This window comes from Gallus gallus, chromosome 8 (assembly GCF_016699485.2).
Source record: "Gallus gallus isolate bGalGal1 chromosome 8, bGalGal1.mat.broiler.GRCg7b, whole genome shotgun sequence".
Lineage (NCBI taxonomy): Eukaryota > Metazoa > Chordata > Aves > Galliformes > Phasianidae > Gallus > Gallus gallus.
In genome coordinates, this window is record NC_052539.1 from 3,672,640 (window position 1) to 3,692,538 (window position 19,899).

Genomic DNA, 19,899 nt, shown 5'->3' on the forward strand with positions numbered 1-19,899 from the left:
TTGCGCCAGGTCTTGCTTTTGCTCACTGTGAGCTGGTCACGTTTTAGCACTGAAGCTGTAAAATGATGCAAAGCAGTGCAAGCAAGGCAAATCTCATGACTTTGGGATTGGCTGCACCCACGTTCTGCTTGTGAAGCTGTAGTTTGCATTAACCACCATCTTAGGTGGGATAGGATACTCCCCCCTTTGCTAGAATGCTGCCTGCTTCAGCAAGCCAGCTGGTGCACTGTAAGGCTGAACGTGCTAGGTGTGAAACTGGCCTATGGTATATCTTGACACAATCTGGCTCACTCAGGCCGCTCTTCGATCAAGCTGCTGACAGACGTGAGTCATACAAAACAAATGGTCCTCCAGTGACCAAGGCTCAGCCCTCAGTGTGTTTAACTGCAGCTGAATGCCACAGAGGTAGCAGGAGGTGAAGGGACCTGCTGTCACTTGATCTGATATTGAAAGGATGAGCACTGATGCTGTGGCCTTGCAAAGCTTTGAGTGGCCTAATTAGTCAGAGAAATGGCATTGCTAGTTGGACGAAGCTGGGTGTGGTGCTGTTACGGCTGTCTTGCTGGTATCTGTGGCAAGGAATCCTGCCTGATCAAAATTAACACCTTCCAGGGTTGAAATGAAGGCTGTCTTTGCCAGGCTCAGGTGCTACAGCTGCTGCTGTATGTGAGCGATGGGCAGAGCTGTGTGTTCCAGGGAGCAGCTGCACAGGGGCTGTGTTCAAACAGAGATCGTGGGGAGTCATTTAGCTGAAGATGGGTGGGATCGAACTGCACAACGCTCACCAAAGCAGATGTTTTGAGGCATACCAGCAGTGGGCAGTCTAAACCCATTCTAGTGTCCTCCCAGCATCCAACGAGCTACTGCACCCTGAGAGAGAAGGTGTCCCCAGCTGCCAGGGGAAAGCACCAGCTTTGCCTTGTTCTCCTGATCTCAGGTAGCAGCACGGTGGCCCATTGGCCACCAGCAGCAGAGAGGAGCCTGCTGGCCAGAGAAGAGCCGGCTCCATGAAAAGGAAGAGGCAAAAGAGCTTTGATTTATTTCCCAGGACAGTTGAGACCATTTCTTCCCACTAAGTCACAGTCCCGAGCCCTTGTATTTTTCATGTTTCATTACAAGTATTTGTAATTATATGAGTGGCTTTTGAGGCCAATTAAGCCTTCATTTGGAGGCTGCTCTGGATGCTGGAAGCCCTCCATTAGCCTGGGTCTCTGCCAGGGAAAAACACTACATTGTCTTTAACAACTGCACCAGCTCCTATCTGCTTAATGTTGATTTTCCTACTAAGTTCAGCTAATACTTTTCTAATTGTGTGAGCCGGGCCTGAAGCCAGGCCGGGTGAGTTTTGCAGGCTACTTCCTCAGCTGAATCTGAGATGAGCAAATCTCTCACAAACAGTTCATTGCGCACGTGTTCAGCCCCATCTAAATAGTGGCTCTTCTCCCAAAAACTGACTCAGGCTGCATTGTGCATCCCGTGTTGACTTCCCAAGACAAGTCGTGCACAGTCATGAGCAGTGGATGCTGGAGAGCACGCTCATTGGAGCACCAGGGGCCTGGCACCGCGCACAGCTTACACCGTGAGGCACCAGAAAGCATGCAGTGTCATGCAAATCAAAGGCCAGCTCACATCTCTGCTCACGGATGAGCCACGGGCCAGGAATTGCTCCGTGGGCCATTTGAAGCAGGTGATAGAGCAGGAAGTGCCCAGGAGGGGCAATTCCTTCCAGAGGAGGATTGCCAACAGATTCAGTGTGGGATGCCCCCTGCAAAGCGCGGGTGATGAGAGCCTGTAAGCCAAATGGGATCTTGTCTTTTAGGAGCAACATCAAAATGAGATCTGTGTCACATTGTACCGGCAGAGGGAACTTTGGTCGTTGCCTAGTAGCCTTGCTGAGAAATAAGAGCCGTTATCAGCAGATGACTGACAGCCGTTGCTAAAGGAGACCAAGGTGTACACGTTCAGTGCACGCATTCTGTGCGCGCCTCTCAAGCCTTTCCTCTCAGATTCTGCTTCAAAACCACGTTTGATTAACCTTATTGAAATCTGAGCAAACGTGTAGACCCACTGCTGAGCAGGGATGAAGGTAAGCACACCCAATGTCCCTTCCTCTTAAGGTGTTTGATACACAGAAAGGAAATTTTTAACAGAGAACGAGACATCCAAACAAGTCATTACTGTAGATGGTTTCCTGGTAGCATGAAGAAACAAGAGAGAGCCAGGGCTCTGTCAGAGCCAAACTGGAAACACTAATTGACTTTTACTCCCTGGGAAAGAAGATGTAGCCATGACAAATGGCTCTGTGGTTTGAATCATTAGAGACTGAAGAGAGAGCTGCTAGTTAATGGGACTCTACTGGGCAGAAATGGCTGTATTAGGATCGCTGCGAGCAATTTGCAAGATGTGTTTGGAGGGCACAGGAGAAATCAGCAGGTCCCCAGCTGATACCACGTGGCCAGGCAGAAAGCAAAGAGATAAAGCAGTGAGACTGGGAAGGGTCAGAGAGGAACTGGCAGCACCTGATGGCTGTCCTCCTCTCTGGGGCAGGCAGCGCTGTACAGCTGCACCAGGCAGCCTCACCTGCCCACGGACCAGGAGCTGTGTTTAAACTCAGGCCGTGGGCCTCACTCTTCTCCTGAGCTCTCTTGTACGTAGGTCTATCTCTAAGCCCCTCCCTTGCTATTTCTGACGGGCCTCTCTGGATGTCCTCTGCCTCGCTGCATCCCTAAGTCTGCAGATAGGCTGTCAGTAGCTTTCTGGGCTGCCTGCCCTGGGATGGTGCCTCTTAGCTGTGAGCACAACCTGGTCATCCTTATCTCCAGTCCTGCTCCCACAGCTCCCTGACACAGCTGCATGTTGTGCAGCAGATGTCTCCAAAGAGGATGACTCTCCAGGAGGATGTTCTTCTGCCTCATGGCCCCTCTTCTGGGGGAGAGTTGCCTTCCAGCTATAGCAGCTGAATGTGTTTATTTGCTGAAAAAAAAAAAAAAAACAAGGTATGGGTCTGATGCTCCTTATTTAACATCATAAGCATCAGAATTTATTCTAGCTGCTGGAAGAAGTGAGCTCAGAAATAATTCAAGGGTCAGTTTTCTAACATTAGACTGGAATTGTCTTTATTTACTTTTACAAACATGGCCAAAGCTCAAGGCATTCTAATGTTATGTATTCTTCAGTAAACACGATTAACTGGAAACTTAGAAACACTCATTTCATTCTTTCCCTTGGGACTGGTCACTGTGAGCTGTTTTCTCCAGCCAGAAAGACCGATTCAGTTTCCCCATGGGTGCAACGTGCCTGGAAATAATAACAGCAGTAATAAAGAGTGGGGTGGGGGAAAAAGAGATATGAAGTAGTAGAGCTCGTGTCCCCTTCATGAATGGAACATCATATCTAGAGTTTCCCCAACATGTCTGGGCCAGCACGGCTTACACAGAGAGGCTTTGGCACTGCAAAACTTTGCAGAGCAACTGGGGAGCGACCTGGCTGTTGGTAGGTTTGATGATGCAGTCAAGCTTGCCTTAGTGCAGTGGCAAAGCAGCAACAAAGCTTGGTACAAATGGAACGGTCTGGATTGCAGAGGGCAGCTGCACCTTCCCAGCTGAAGACAGGTTGCTCAGAGCCAGTGAGTAAAACCAAAATGGGAGCGCTGAAACTGGACTTTAGACTTCTGCTTAGCATCTCCTGATAACTCCTGGCTGAGGAAATGCAGAGAGCTTCATCACCCAGAGCCTCAGCAAGGTGGAAAGAAATGAAGTGCCCGTGTAGTAGGAGTTTTTCTACCTGGCTGTTACAAGCTCCAGTTGGTCCAGTTCAGTACTTCATGATCTTACAGCTAGAAAATCTTGTCTGCTGTCTAATCCCTCCTTGTTCAGGACAAACATTCCTTATCGTAGCCTGCATGAACATGGTGAACAGCTTATCGCCTTCATCTTTGCAACCGCAGCCTTTTATGGATGTGACATTTAGGTACTTCGTGTATCATTAACCCGTGTGCCTTTGGTTTGCTCACATCGAGGTGGAACAGATTCTCCTTCTTCCATCTTTCCTTGTAGATCTGTGATCTGGACTCTCTCCAGTTAGTCTACAGCCTTCTCGAAGAGCAATACCCATCTTGCAACCTCCTGCTGAATGCGTGAGTAAGGCAGAACATATTGATTCTCCCACACAAAAGATACACATGAGGTTTGTGACAGAAGTACTAAGGTCGAAGTGAAGTCTGGATGGAGATGTGTGTGTAAACACCGAGAGAAAGAAGCAAATGAGGCTTGAAAGAATGGCCAGTAGTGATAATGAAGAGCTCCCCTCCCAGCCCCAGTTCCTGGGATGCCTCTCCTTAACAACCAGTGATTTCTGCTCTGCGTGTGGCTGATCTCATCCAGGCCCCTTGGGCTCTCACAACGTGATGCTTGTGAGGGTCTGGGTGAAAGAGATCTGTAAGAGAGGCATTGCGTGTGTGTGTAAAATCAGCTTCTTGGGGAGGGTTTCAAGGAAAAACAATGACTTAAAAGCCCCACTGTCATCATCTCCTCCCAGCAGAACTCTCACTGAAATACGCTGTGTAAATGTTTCTACACCCGGTGAGAAATGTCTGGTGTTGTTAGCAAACATCTGGTATTAACCAGCATGAATGAACCCCCACAAGCATGAATAATACTTCAGATAGAAAAGGAGAGTAAGGGCTCCGAGCAGTTTGGGAACGTTTCCAAGTAGCGAGGGATTTTTGACTGCAGTTGAACTGTATGAGCAGACTGTAGGATGGCAATGGGGCTACCTACAGCACCCGGAGGTCCTCCACCCTGCATCCACTGCCCTGAACACTTCTCAGGCCTGAAGTGTTTAGCCCATGTTATTGGTAGCCAGAAGGATGCTATTAGAGCTTCAAGCTGACAAGCCTTGGGTTTTGCACCTCCTGAACCTTTTGCATTCCATTTCTCCAGGAACACTGTGCCACCAAGGTCCTTGCTGTCCTCCTTTCTGTACCTTCAGGTCTTTTTTTTCCCTTTGATCCCTGCTGCTCCTCCCATGCGGTCCATTCCCTTCTTCCTGTTGCTCTTGCAAACCTTTCACACCGCTGCATCCCAGCTGCCTCTGTTTTTCTCCCCAGCTGCCTCTGTCTCGCAGCTACCTGCTGTCCCTTGGGCTGCTCCCCGTTGTCACAGCTTAATGAGGCTCTTGGCTCTGTGGTCCTTCTGCAGCTTCTCAGTGTACGGACTGACAGCCCTTTCCCTCCTGTTACAGACTGCAGCATTTGCTGTAGGGCTCTGCTGAGCTCAGGCTACAGGCAGAGTATCTTTCCCCTCCTGTGAACAACTCCAGGCTATACAAAAGGGGAACCGAAGAAGAAAAGATTGTTCCCCTCTTAGAGCTGTCCCCATTCCCCTTCCTTGTGTGACTCATACGGAACAAAGACAAACTGATTTTAGAGCTAATGTCTTTAAAATTAGAGCCCTCTTGGGTCTCTGCTGCTGACAGAATCCAACCTGCCTCTCCTACTGGGCTGGTGGTTTTTGGACCAGGTGTGCATGGATTAGAGAGTTTAAAGGACAGTCACAGCAGCACTCAGCTGGGTATAAAGGCAATATGTGTATAAAGGCAATATGTGTATAAAGGCAATCCTCAGCTGGGTACAGGAAAAGTGGAAATAAAACAGGAGCAGAACCCTCTCCAGTCAACACCAGTGGAATAAAACAGCTAAGTTTAGTGCTATCGTATTGACGGATCCTGTCTATGAACGTACATGATGTGGGTGTCATCTGTTGGCGGTGCCTGCACCCTTTGAGTACGAGCATCATGGCACCAAGTCCTTTTGACAGAGCAGCCCTGGGGATGGGTCACTGGCCAGAAGATAGCAAAATGGGATGCGGTGACCTTAGGGCAGTGAGTTCTGGAGCAGAAGCAGGCTGAGATTTCATGGGAGATACCTTGCCTGAGCCGTGCTTTCAGGCCCTGTTTGAGCAGGGGATGCCCATGGTTGCAGTCCTTTCTCCGTGGCTTTCTTCTTTACTTTTAGTAAAAAAGAACACAGTTATCTCTGCCCCCTGGTCAGAGGCAGCCTCAAGATTTGTTCATTAACCCTCAAAGAGAAAAATGCTGTTGGAAGAAGTTTTTGCTTGATACAGAAAGCGTCAGCGGACAGAACAGCCCTGCAGAGCAGTGGAAGCATACCCGGGATGCTGCCTGGAGATGCCGACTGCCGTGCTGAGTCTCTGAGCGTCACAAGGGTGTGAGCACAGCAGTGAGCAGAGAACAGGGCTTGGGGGGCTTGTTTTGATTCCTGCTTCGGCCTCCCAACCCAACGCGCTTAACGCACATCAGGGAACGGGCAAGCAGACACTTTGTTCTCACATCTTGCAAAGTCAATCAGTTGCATAATAGGAATCACAGAGGCAGCGGGAACGTGATGAAGTGCAGGGGAGGGAAACATCAAACGTTTTATTGTGGCTCTGGGCGGGTGAACCCTCTCACTCCCTGAGTTATTTTTCCCAAACTGCCTGTGAGCCTGTTTTGCATCAGCTGCCTGTCACTCTGGATGCAGCTCAGACTGCAAAGTTAACGTCCCTGGAGCCCCTACCTATTAGAACAGGAGAGATAAGCAGCCCCCAAAAGCCTCCAGAATTATTTAGAGAGTTTAAATTGGCCAGTTTCCTTTCCATCAGCCTCGCAGAGGGGCAGGGATTGCTTAGTGCCTGTGCAGCACGGTGCGCTGAGCAGTACCAGCGTGGGTGCGAGACGGGTGGGAGCAGCACCAGATCCAGGTATTGCCCCGGTCTCTTGATTCAGAAGGATGACCTCCTGAGGGAAAGTGACCTTTTTGCTAAGCTCAGAGCTCCTGCAGCTTGGAAGAGGTGTATAGGCCGCTGGTGTGGTGTGATGCAAGTCCATTCCTGTGCCACTCGTCTGAAGCCGGGCTGCACCAGGGATCTGGTTAATTTGGTAGCCTGAGCTCTTGGCTGCTTCCTCTCCTGAGGTTCTGCTTTTCATTTATCAAAGAGCGCTTAAAAATTATGGCAGATTCATAGAGCTTATTTAAAGTTTGGTCTGCTAATGGGCCCACATCAGAGGCGACAGGCCCTCCACGCTGGTCAGAAAGTACAACCGAGGGTCAGCCTGAAGAGGCTGTGGGCGTTGTTGGCAGCGCCTGACTGTGACGGGAAAGAAAAGCCTCTTTGTAGGTCGCTGCTGACTTAGAAAATGGCAGCTTATCAGCCTGTTCTTTCCCAGTGCGAGGTCTGATGTGGTGCCTTACCAGATGCACAGCGTGTGCCTGCTGGCAGCTTTGGGAGAAGGGGGCTGAAGAAAGCAGGGTTGCAAGGTGGAGAGCACTGGGGTGTGTTAAAAGGAGCAAAGCTAGAAATAAATCACTCCCATGCAATGCCTTTCACTGTCTCAGGCAATTTTCTTCTTTCCCTACCAAACTGCAGGAGCATTTGCTGTTGACAAGCACAGCCAAGAGCAGTGGGAGAATATAATGAGCGCGAGGGGCTTCTAGGCTTTCTTGCTCTACTTTGCAAATTTCTCTCTCATCTCTGCGATATTAGCGCTATTTTTAGCTTATCTTAGTCAGAGAGAACATGACCGATTCTCCATTATGGATCTCAGGGAAATAGAGATGGTGAGGGATGTGCCAAGTAGAAGGCTGGTGCTGGAGGCCCGTGCACAACACAGCTCTTCCAGTGGTCCCACGTGCTGCCCCAAAGCCCTGGGGCGCTGCCTTTAGTTCTAAGCAGCCTCCCTTGCAGAGCAGCAAGGCTGCTCAGCACGTGCACAGGCTCCCTCCAGAGACAGCCACATCTCCCAGGGGACCCCTGGCTGTCAGTGTTCCCAAGGATCGGATTGACCAGATGCCATGGGATGCATCCTCCTCCTTCCCACGGCTCATCTCTCCTCACATAGCCTCCTGCCCCCTCTGTACGTCACTGACCACTTTTCTCCCTCCTGCTCTCCTCCTTTCCAGCTCTCATGACCCCAGTCTTTCCCCTTTCTGGGGCCGGCAAGGCTCCATCTCCATCCTATCCCTCCGCCTGACTTCCCCTCCGCAGACACTCCAACATAATTGATGCTCACACAGCTGGGTTTGCTGCTGGGGGTCTGGTAGGACACATCTCACAGGGCGGATGTGAATGCAGAGCATGGCATGACTGGGGTGTGAGACCTTTGCAGTGACAGAGGTGTTCCCGGTAACAAACCTGGGTCTGTAACTGGCAATCCTTTCCAGCTGGGAGTAGCCCTTGGAATTGGACAGCAGTCTCATGTGAGAGCTGTGTGGATGGCTGGGCTGACTGGAACTGCAGTATTGTTTCAAAAAAAAAACAGGGAAAAACAACTTCTCAGTGCTACCCTCGCCAGAGACTTGCAGTTTCCAACGATGCACAAAGAAGATAAACACTTTGCACTTAAGGCATATCAAGCACTCTGTACGTGGTAGCAATTTATACCGTGATAACACTGAACGCTACTGCTCCCTTTGGAGCCATGCTTGTCTCTACAGCAATCAGAAACAGTGCCTTGGATCTGAACATTCCTGATCTGAGAACATAAAGATCCAAAATGCACCTTCTCGTGTATATCTCTGAGAATAAGCAAGGCAACATCTCCTTTGGCTCCTGCACTGCATCCCTGGGACCGTAGGTCTTCTATGGTTGCCAGTTTAAGGACTCCTTAAGGAGCCCCTTCCCTGGGCTGCCTCCAGCTCCCAGCAGCTCGAGTGTCTCCCCATGACATGGCAGTGTGACATCCTGCAGCAGGCCCTGCAGTTGGCACAAGCATCACCAGGCACATGGGCTGCTCTTGGCCACGCGTGCCAAGAGTGGAAGCCGTGCTTCTGCCCGGCATCTCTTCATTTATTTATATTACATCTTAATCGCTTCATTTAGAGGCCTTCCTCTGCAGAAGTTTCCGAGTGATCCTACTTTAGAGGAGCCAGTTAGTGGTGCTAGGGGCTTGATTCAAACCAGATCCAAAGCCCCTCTTTTTCTCCCTGTGTTGACTTATGCCTCTGTGGAGCACCAAAGCACAAAGATGCCGTGCTATACTGGTTATACTGTATACAACTACATATATACGACTATATATATATAACACTCTATACATGTATACAGATACTGCTTTCCCCCAGTGCTGCAGTTGCACATTTTTGCTACGCTGGTTGTTTACCATCAGCAGTTTCACCCTGTCCGCTTTGCCCCCATGACACAGGTCGAGGAACTTCAGGCTGGGATCAGCTTTTGTTCCACGCCCTCTCCTTTTACTGCTTGCTCTCCGTGATTCCTCATCCAGCAGCCCGTCACCCCACTACTGATAGCTGGCAGCTTTTGAAGCTGCCCTCCTGGCATCGTGCAGTGCTTTGGAAGAGATGTTCCTCCGGTTCAGGTGCCGTCCTTGCTTCTGTGTTCCCTCAGCCTGCAATCATGACGCTCTGCATCCCCACCCACAGACTTGCCAGGCATCACCTTTTAGATAGCCAGCATACCCCCGAGGCAGGCGCTGACAGATGCTTGCTGCTTCCAAAGTGCTGTTTATAAGCACACTTAGAGAATTAAACATCCAACCTGTGACTGGAGCAGCGAGCAACAAGCTGTGGCTGCGCAGCCGTGACCTCACTGCAAAGTGTCCCTGGGGCTTCGCTCTCCTGAACAAAACTGTGGCCTCATTCCCTGGCATGGGCCTCCGAGGTATGGCAGCTCTAATCCTGCTCTGCTGCTGCTGGGAAGATAAGGGGGGGAGGAAGGAAAGTCAAGGCTGCAGATCTCGCCAGATATGCAGCCATGAAAGATGTGGCCTTGCAGGCTGCAATCCAGTGATCACCTCAGCAGAAGATAGCTCAGCCACGTTAAAGTTGGGCTTTCCAAAGCTGTAGACAAGAAGTCCCTGCACAGCTGGGTTGCCAAGGTGCAGGAGGAGCAGGGAGCGTTACAGCTGCATGTAAAGGAGATGATGCTCGTAGTTCCTGACGCAGCCAGGCTCTCCCTCCTCACTTTCTGCCTCCCCTGCATCCTTGGGTATGCTCATGTGAAGCAGTCAGCCCATGAGTGAGAGGTGACCACAGTGCCCTTTAGCTATTAGCTTGGACAGGTGGTGGTGCCCAATCCCTGCAGGCACCCAAGGTCAGGCTGGATGGGCTCTGAGCACCTGATGGAGCTGTAGGTGTCCCTGTTCAGCACAGGGGAGTTGGACCAGATGGCCTTTAAAGGTTCCTTCCAAACCAAGCAATCCTATGCTGCTATGATGGAGCCAATCTGAGCTGTCCCACCTTCGCCTCTGACTGCTGCTGCCTTGGTAGGACATTTCCCAGCAAGCAGAATAGCCCTGTAGTCACCAAGCTATTAACCTTTTGATCAGTGCAGGAACGCTGGTAACACAGATGACAGCAGACCCATCTGAAAAGGAGGTGATGTAATTGATACCAGCTGACATGATTTAATGGAAAAAAAACAAAAACCAGACCTTTTCTAATGAACCTAATTGTGCTTTTCTGAGACAGATGTGGTGATAAAACAGATTGATAAATGAGTCTGACTTGCTCTCAATATTTGGGTTGAAATACCATAAAATCCGTATTAAATGGACTCACAACTGGCTGAGACATCTCCAAGTGTTTTTAGCATTTGGAAAGCATCGGTGAAGAGGCATATGGTGGCTTGGTTTGTGGTCCAGTGTTGTTGAGAGCTTTCTGATCAAGAGGAAATGTTTCAGGGGCTGTTAATCACAATGGACGATGAGATGGAGATCTGGGAGCTGGAAGGCGAATTACTCCAACTGCAGCTCTTTCTGCTGTTTGATGCCCAGAAACAAGAGCAATGGTCAGGCAAAAAAAACCTTTGTTTCATTGGCAAACCCAAACCAGGAGGAAAGAAAGTACATACAAAGTATGTAATATAGACACGTGTACCAGTAGGAATTACCTGGGAGTGTGGGAACGTTGAATGAGTTGCTTCTTTGCTTGCATAATGTCTATGAAGATGGAGCCTGCTTCTTGAATAAGCCAACATCTACAGAGCATCGCTTCAGAGAGGAGCAGGCTCAGCAGAACAACTCAAAGATGCATCGCCTTTTCTTGTCCTAGACAAGAAAAGCAAAGAGGTGACTGGGTCAGCCTGGAGATAAGTCCATGCACAGAAATGCTGCGTGTGAGCAGCGAATGGAGCGTGTGGCAGCAGGGTGAGTCATGGCTCCTGTCGGGGCTAATTGGGGAATGGATGTTTTCCCTGCATAGGTTGCCTCGGGCTGCTTACCAGCGCTGTGGCTGCGGTCATGCATGAAGTCAGGCACTGCACTGCAGAGACATGGGACGGTTCTGTTTCTTTGTGCTGTGGAATGCCACTTCTAGGAATCCCTGTGCTGGCTGGGGGACCTGATGGAGACAAATTAGGCTTTCCCATGCATCTTTGAGAGAAGCCGAGCGCCAGCAGAACCCCGGGACAGGAAATGTGGCTGCTTGCAGTGTCAGGATGCAGGCGCACACAGAGCTGATTCATCCAAACTCACACCCAGACGGTCATTCCAGGGTGCCCTGCTGCCAGGTCATTAGCAGTAATTCAATCAAACCGTACGTGTCAGTGGAGAAGATGTGGTCCTTGCCAACGGAACAGTCTTACTCACTGACAGGTGTGCTGGAGGAGGGATGCGCGGTTGGTGGGGTTCCATGCAAAAGGGTGCTTGCAGGGGATGCTCAGCACGCAGAGACATGCTGGGGCAGCCCCAAGGAGCCTGGCAAACCAGCAGGAGCAGCAGAAAGAAGCATCCAGCCTGTACAAACCTCAGAAAGACGCAGCAAGGAAAGAGCCTTGTGCTGCTGGGAGGGCAATGGCCTCTGGTAGTGTCACTCTGGGCAATGACCACAGGAGCAGCGCTGCTATGCTCCCAGCCTCCTCCCACGGCCTGTGCTGCGAGCTGAGGGACACATCCTGCACTGTGAGCTGAGGGATGCATCCCACACACGCACACCAGTGGGGGAGGCGGATGAGCATGTGCATGGCTTGTTCCCTAGCAATAGCGGCAGGAGGGAAAGCTCTGCTTCTTGTTGCATCTCCCAGGCCGCTGTGAGGAATTCCTTGGCATTTACTTAGTGCTTTTTCAGGCTCTTTTCACTTCTGACAGCATCATGTTTCAAGGCTGTGGCAGTATTTGTTAGGGATGTTTCGGCAAGGAGCCCCCAGCTTTACACCCCCTGCCCATCCTCACTGCTGACCTCCCCACCCTTCTCTGCCCGCAGGCAAGGCAAGCAGAGGTTGCATGGCACACACAAGAGCCGCCACGCTTCCACCTGGCAGGGATGGGATCTTGGTGTCAAGAACAGCCCTACCTGTGTGCTGGGAGACAAGGGCTCGTACAAGGGTAAGAGTAACAGAGAGAAGGGGATATTTCTCACTGGGGACCATCTGGAGCAGCTAAGACGATCCTGAACTGAAGCAGTAGAACCTCACAAGCATAACTTAAAATTAATCAAATCCTCAAATTGCTCAATTAATTAACAATTTTCTCCTTGGCCGTGGTCTTCTCTTTGACTTTTGAAACGGGAGACATCAGAGAGCTTTGGCACCAGCTCTGCGGTGCTCCGTCACTCCCTACAGACCACCCCCCCAAAGTGCCGTTGGCTCACCAGCACTCAGATGAAGTGTGGCAGTGCCCTCTGCTAGGGTTAAATTGTAGTGTGGGAACTGCACGCCTCAGGTCTGGCAGCAGTCAGGTTAGAAGAAAAGCATTTTCAGGTTTATTGGAGGACTTAATGCTCCACTTAACAAACATCCAGTGCACATAACGAACTGAGAGGATGCAGGGTGCCAAGGCAGGTAAGCTAGTGCAGGAGTTGGGTCTTCTGTGCTGCAGGCTGGAGGCTGTAGAGACATGGGAAGGAAGAGCTTACCCTGAGCCTCTTCCAGGCTGTGGGCAGAGTGTTGGGGAGGGGGAGCCCAGCAGTGGGCAACGTGGGCAGACAGCCTGCTGCTGAACTGAAGCTGCTTTGTTTTACAGGAGCAGCCTGTGCACATGATGGTGTGTGACACCCTCTTGTAATGATGGTACAGACCGTGCTGAGCAGCAACTCAATAAGTATCAGCCAGCTCTCGCTTCCAGGGGGGTGCTTTCAGCCTGCCTCTGCCTTCTGCGCCCTCCTTGGGGTGAGGAGAAGCAGCACAGCTGGAGTCATTCAGCTCTCCTTTGGAACAACACCAGAGCCGGGCAGTGCAGCCAAGCATCCCCATGCCCAGGCGTGTGGTGCGTCCGTCCTTTAGCACAGAGCAGCCTCAGTGCTGCCAGGCAGTCCCCTCCGAGGAGACACTGCTGTGCCCATTGTGTTGACGAATCCTCTCCCCTCAGTGCTCAGAGCAGCAAGGCCTGGCTTTTGATTAGGGGCAAATACAGGTGGGGAAGCGAGGTATTCGTGATACCCATATATCCAAGGCAGCCATGTTCTCCACATCTCTTTTCTTTCCTACACACGTGCACGAGCTGTCCTTAAACACCACTGTGCTGGGACTAGCTCATTTGGTATGCCAGTGGTGATGCGCCCCTCAGACCTGTTCTTTCAGCCTGATCAAAGGCACACATCCACACGCCTCCCCAACAAAAGTCCCCAGTCTCATCTGCCTGGGTGGTTCCCTGGTGAATTCACATTCCCATTTCCTCACGGCTCCAGCTTCTGCGTTTGCTGAGGCTGTGGGAACCCGTGGGGTTTTGAATTCTTGTCCCTTATCCTCCCTAGGTTCCTTTAAAAGGAATGGGAAAGAGGAGCTGACAGAACCGATTCCCTGGACCCTTTTGGCTGCTCCCCTCTGAAATCTTCCCCCAGCTTTTATCTGCACCATACCATCTTTTGCAACAGGGGAAAGCCCCTGGAGCTTTTTCCATCCTTTGCAAAGAACCTACCTCTGCAGCCACCCCGCTTCATTTCTGGTAAGGCTTTCAGTCCCACTCAGCCGTTTGTCTCAGCTTATACGTCACCCTCTTCCTCTTGGGTGGGCAGAAGGGGGACGGTGCAGCTGCTGTGCTGGCTGCTGACTGGGTCACCGAGCGCTGCTGGGCTGGCTGGGCTAGGCTATAAAACAGAGCCACGCCAAGCAACTGGCTCACAGGCAGACCGAATTCTGCAGCCAGCAAAGGACCTGCGCAGCCCCTGCTGCCTCCCGCCTTGTGGTTATTTTGTTCCTGGAATACGGACCCGACCTTGGGAGCGAGATGTGCAAGGGACTCGCTGCGCTGCCGGCCACTTGCTTAAAAAGGTACTGTTTATCTCTGAGCATCTCTTGGGGTCTTGTTAGCCTGGAGATCCGCTGATGCGCTGCGCTTTGCGTCTGAGGCAGAAGTGGCAGATTTGGCTCCGATTCCTTTGTGAGATTAGATACAAATGACGGTTTACGGGCTTTTTACTGGTAGTCAGAAAGAGAATTGCCTAAGGGATTTGTACTGAGCTGTGGGAACGCTAAACCCAGCCTTCCCATCAGCAAAACGAGCAGCTCGCAGCGTTGCTCTGCCTTGATATTCCTGTCACCTGCTTCTGCCGCAAGCTTTGCGCCCCTTTTCTGCTTCCAGCGCTCCATCTCTGGTGAGTTTCCTTTGCTCGATTTCTTTGAGGGGGAAGCAAGGCAGACAGGATTTCACAACAACCAGGGGCTCCTTCCCCAGAAGGCAGCCTGAGAGCAGAAGCCAAGCTTTGCAGGAGCAGGAGACCGGGGCTGCTGTGGGGTCTGGCTGTGCCCCATGCGTGGCTCTGGCCACGCCACCCCTGTGCTGGCTGAGCTGCCTGTGCATCCCCAGCATGAAGACCTGCCCCACAGCCCAGCGGGCACGCTTGCTCTCATCTGGGGAATAAGGCTGCCTGCTCACCGTGCCTTTGGAAACAAATAATACTGACACCCTCCTGTAGGAAGGCGTTAGTAAGCACAGAACCAGGCACCGGTAGCCGGGCAAGTCAGTTCAGGGAGAAGCAGCACGTTTAGTGGTAGTTTTCTATCACAATATTTGAAGTGAAAACAATTAGCAGTAATACAGCAGCTTCTCCCCCTTTGCCAGCCCTCACTGCAGGCTGAGGAGCTCAGCGAGACGGTGCTGCTGAGAGTGGCAAATGATCTCTTTGACTTTGCTGTATTTTGTCTAGCAAATGAAGCAAGGAATGAAAAGTCAGCGCTGGAGTCACTGGCTGTGACCTGCTTTGGTCGAACCAAACAGTGCTGAACAAGCTCACTGCAGGCAAGGTGGCTGCAGAGGGAGTTGTAGTGCATTATCCTCATGTCATTCTTGAATCATTTCTTTCAGTGCCAAAGACATGAAGCATCGTCTGGGTGTCTTGCTGCAGAAGTCAGAATCCTGTGACTATGGTTCTTCCCAGGGCAAGAAGGAGAAAGTATCTCCAAGCCAGAGGTAAGAGCCGTGCTGCCATGCAGTTGAGCGAAGGTTGGCTGCAATGTGCTGTTTACTCCTGCAGTGAGGTGGAGTCATTAGCATTTCTGCTGCTGCTGCTTCTCAGTGCCTCCTGAACTCCCATGTGTTTGAGTGCAGAATTGAATGCACTCTCAGTAAGTTTGCAGATGACACCAAGATGGGAGGAAGTATCGGGTAGGAAGGCCCTACAGAGAGATGTGGACAGGCTGATGGCTGGGCTGAGGCCAACGGGATGAAGTTCAACAAGACCAAGTGCCAGGTCCTGCACTTTGGTCACAACAACCCCATGCAATGGTGCAGGCTTGGGGCAGAGTGGCTGGCAAGCTGCGTGGAGGAAAAGGATCTAGGGGTGTTGGTCGATGCTCAGCTGAACGTGAGCCAGCAGTGTGCCCAGGTGGCCAAGAAGGCCAACAGCATCCTGGTTTGTATCAGAAATAGTGCAGCCAGCAGGAGCAGGAGGTGATCGTCCCTCTCTACTCAGCTCTGGTGAGGCCACAACACAATGCCGTGTTCAGTATTGGGCCCCTCACTACAAGAAAGGCATCGATGCCCTGGAGTGTGTCCAGAGGAGGACAACGAAGCTGTGAAGAATCTGGAACAGAAATCTGATGAGGAGGGACAGAGGGAACTGGGAGTGTTTAGTCTGGAGGAGGCTCAGAGGTGACCTTATTGCCCTCTACACCTACCTGAAAGGAGGCACTGGCACAGGCTGCCCAGGGAAGTGGTGGAGTCGCCGTCCCTGGAGGTGCTCAAGAACCATGTAGATGTGGCACTGAGGGACGTAGTTAGCGGGCACGGTGTGAGTGGGCTGATGGTCGGACTAGGTTTTCTTAGCGTTCTTTTTCAACCTTAATGATTTTATGGTTCTCCCTTTTTCTCCTGACAGGGTTAGCCAAGAGGAAGTCAAAAAGTGGGCAGAGTCGCTGGAAAACTTGATCCATCATGACAGTAAGTAAAGAGTTGCCTTCTGCAGGAGATGCTGAGGGTCCCGCCAGCAGTCAGCATGCCTGGCGGTCCCAAGAGGTGTAGGGTGTTATGCTGTGCCTTTTAACAGCACGAGGTAGCTCCTTTGGCCACGTGGGCCTCTGGGAGGGCTGGTGAAGGGTGCTGTATGTCAGATCCAAGGGGCAGCGAATGTGGTTGTATCAAGAGTGGGGCTTTGGCTGACTGCTAAGGTTGTCCCTTTTGTGAGGGCAGCTGTTTCACTCCTGTGCCAGCTGATTCCAGGAGCAGCGAGACTGCAGCACGCAGTTAACATTGGGTTAAACAAGAGGCAGAAAGCAGGGAAGCTATTTCCAGCTGAGTCCATGGGAGACTTTGTCTTCCTGTCAGTTCCAGACCACAGTGATGCCCTTGAGGTTTCCTTCACGCCATTCCCATGGCCTGAGACTCTGCAGCGTATGCTAGCTGGCTCCTCAGGGCCTTCTGGGAGCATGCAAGTTGCTCATGTTCTGGCTGAGCCACTGAGGGTCACGGTGTGGGGGCAGGCAGCTGAGGACCCACGTGTGACATCCCAGTGGGACCTGCCTGAATCCCAGCCTCCTTTGGCCTGCATGAGCTGCTGCTGTGGAGGCTGGAGCTGCTGCCAGCAGAGAGGAATTGCTCAGTCGAGGATAATCCAGAACTGCTGTTTGCTGGGGCACTGGTGTTCATAGGCATTGACCAAACCCAGAAATTAATGCTCTTACCTGCTCTGAATTTCCTCTGTAAACCCTATATGTTCTCCTCTATAATCTGTAGGAGGACTGGCTGCTTTCCGTGCTTTTCTCAAATCCGAGTACAGCGAGGAAAACATCGAGTTCTGGGTCAGTTGTGAGGACTACAAGAAAACCAAGTCGCCGGCCAAGCTCAGCACCAAGGCCAGGAAGATATACGATGAGTTCATCTCTGTGCAGGCAACGAAAGAGGTACGTGCACGGAACATGTCTTGGGCGCAGATATCACCCCAGGTCCTGAACCAGGACAGAAATAGGGAAAAGAATTCTGCTAGGTGCCTCTTCTCTTGTGCTTAGCAAGGGAATGGTGTCGTTTTTATTGGGTTAATGTTTAACTTGGATAGGGAGAAAGCGGGTCTAGTTATGTGGCCACCCCACATGCACACGCAGGTGGGAAAAGCCCAAGAGGATGCTGATTCCCAGTGTTCCACCTGCTCCCATGAAATTGCTTGAGTTTACTGGCAGGCTGTGTCGGTCTGCCCCGACAGCTCATCTGGCAGAAGAGATGCGTTGGTATCCATCTGCATGGATTCTTTGAAGGCTGCAGGGTGTCCAAGGGGACGCACTCGGATATGCTAACCATTCCCGGGACAGATGTTGCTTACGCTGTCCCTTTGGCCCACAGGTGAACCTGGATTCGTGCACACGGGAGAAGACGAGCCACAACATGCTGGAGCCTACACTGTCCTGCTTTGATGAGGCTCAGAGAAAAATATTCACCCTCATGGAGAAGGATTCTTACCGCCGTTTCCTCAAGTCCCCTTATTACCTGGACTTGGTCAGCCCACCCAGGGCTGGCTGTGGGCCCGAAAACTGCAAAAGAGCCCACGCTCATGCCTTAGACTGTAACTCTAACATCATCTCCCAGTGTGCCTGAACCTGCAGCGAGGCCAGGAGCAGGCTGGGCTCTCATAGGAATATATGGCAGCAAAAACATTCATTGGCATGAAGCAACAGAGCTGTCTTCAGTAGCTGTCTAATGTCCCCGTTGTGTCCCGTGTCACGCAGCAGCCAGCACTCGTAACCCAAGCCAGGCTCAGTTTGTGCAGCAAACCTTCCTCTGACTCCAACCGTGTAGGAGCCCTGGGGTCTGTCTGATGTGAGAGCGCAGTGAGGTCACTGCGGGTCCATTTGTGACAGGCGCTGAGCCCAGCAGGCTGGGAGCAGCAGGGAAGGGGCGCACACACTCACACCCAGCACTGTCTTGTGATGGGGGCACAGTCTTGTGATGTCACGTTGTGACACTTAGCAAGGAGCAGGGAGGCCAAGTGAGGAGGTGGGGACCGATAGCTGCCCTTCTGATCAGCAAGAGCTTAGGTGGGAAGGAAGGGCTTGCTCTGGTCCTTAGCTGTCCGTATAGCGCCCAGCTATCAGGCACTGGGAGAGCTCCACTCTTTCTTGGAGGGAGTCCACCACTTTCAGGCTAGCACACAGCCTCCTGTGGTCATCTCTGCACGAAACTCTCCCCAAGCTGCTTTTCCCTCTGGAGCATCGAGATGAAGTTGGCCAAGGACCTTATCTTTGTTTAAGGCTGCACGGAGCTATTATTTGGGGGGAGGTCCATTTTTTTGCACGTAGCTCTACCCTTCCTGCTCCCAGACTCAAACTACCCTTCCAGTACCGTAGCAGAGCAGAAATGAAACGTGTTCCTTCTCTTCCAGACACAGCTGCATATTAGTAACTCTTGAATGCAGGTTTGCCTGTCCTGACTTGAATGAAGCAGTCTGTAATGGGCTAAGGCCACTACTGCAACAGCTGAGGAGGGAAGGCACTGCTTGGGGGTACTTGAAATATGTTGGGGGGGGGGGGTGGTTGTTTGCCTTTTAAGTTATTAATGTGAGTTATTCGTGTCACTCAGTAGTTGCATTGCTCACTTTTGTCCCGAAGATGGTGGAAGGGGTGTGCTGGCCTCGTTCCTGCTCCTGGGCTCTGCTCATACTCTCCCCAGCCCTCAGTCTTTCCCTAGCTGGAAATTGCTGCTCTGACAGCCCTCCATTCCTCGCTCTGCATCCCCGCTCAGACAGCTGTCCTCACAGGGGTTCTGACACGGCAGGAGGAGGCTGTGGCTCTCCAGTAGGTGCTCTGAGGCCCACACAGAAGCGTCTCTTCTAACACCTGCTTTCTTTTGCATTTCTTCGTGTGCTGACACATACCACCCTGCATGTTCAGCTGCAAGATGGAGAGCTTCTAATAGTGTGAGCATAGCTGAGCATGTGGCTATGTTTTATTTCCCTCTGGTACCGGGAACTCTTGACAACTCTTGCAAAAAAAAATAATAATAATAATAATGTATTGATATTTAAATAAGGATGAATACATACTAAATAAAACGTATTTGGATTAGTCCCTGCTAAAGTGCCATTGTGTGAACCAAAAAAAAATGCAATTCACTGACTAAAGTTACTCTGAAAAGTCACTGCACAAGTGGCTCTGCTCCCATTGTTTTAAATCAGGGAAGGGTGAAGCAGCCATTGTAGCCCTACAGGTGTGCCCTCCTGCAGAGGAATCCATCATCTTGGGGCTGGGAGCGGGGCTGGGCTTTTTGGGGCCCACGCTACTCCTGACAGGGAATGCCCATCCTCACCACAGGGCTGGGGTGAGCGCAGGGCCACCCATGAAGGGGGGGAACACAGAGGAGCACCTCCTCGTTGCAAATCCCAGGTGTCCCCTGTGCTTCTGCAGCTGAAGGGATCTCCCCTTCCCCAGCTGCACATCGGAGCTCAAGAGGGAAGCACAGTGCAGCTCAGGGCTCAACCTGACCCCGTGCCCAAGCCCTGCAGGCGTAGAGCTGCCCACTGGGGGATGC

General features: G+C 51.6%; 1 protein-coding gene across 22 annotated transcripts in view; it reads left to right on the top strand.

Annotated features, from left to right (window-relative positions):
• Window positions 1–19,436, top strand: part of RGS4 (regulator of G-protein signaling 4) — a 126,113-nt gene extending 106,677 nt beyond the window's left edge. For 3 of the 22 annotated variants that reach the window (XM_046944219.1, XM_046944222.1, XM_046944212.1), the window contains 5 exons: window positions 12,215–12,336; window positions 15,253–15,357; window positions 16,265–16,326; window positions 17,119–17,285; window positions 17,719–19,436. In XM_046944219.1, the coding sequence (XP_046800175.1) occupies window positions 12,275–12,336; window positions 15,253–15,357; window positions 16,265–16,326; window positions 17,119–17,285; window positions 17,719–17,970 (648 nt within the window). In that variant the 5' untranslated portion in view covers window positions 12,215–12,274 and the 3' untranslated portion in view covers window positions 17,971–19,436. Of the gene's footprint in view, window positions 1–1,819; window positions 12,337–12,972; window positions 13,894–13,924; window positions 14,220–14,368; window positions 14,543–15,252; window positions 15,358–16,264; window positions 16,327–17,118; window positions 17,286–17,718 lie in introns of those variants that run through there. The other 19 variants (XM_046944213.1, XM_046944221.1, XM_040704482.2 and 16 more) reach the window with 17 other exon arrangements.
• The last annotated feature ends 463 nt before the right edge of the window (window positions 19,437–19,899 follow it).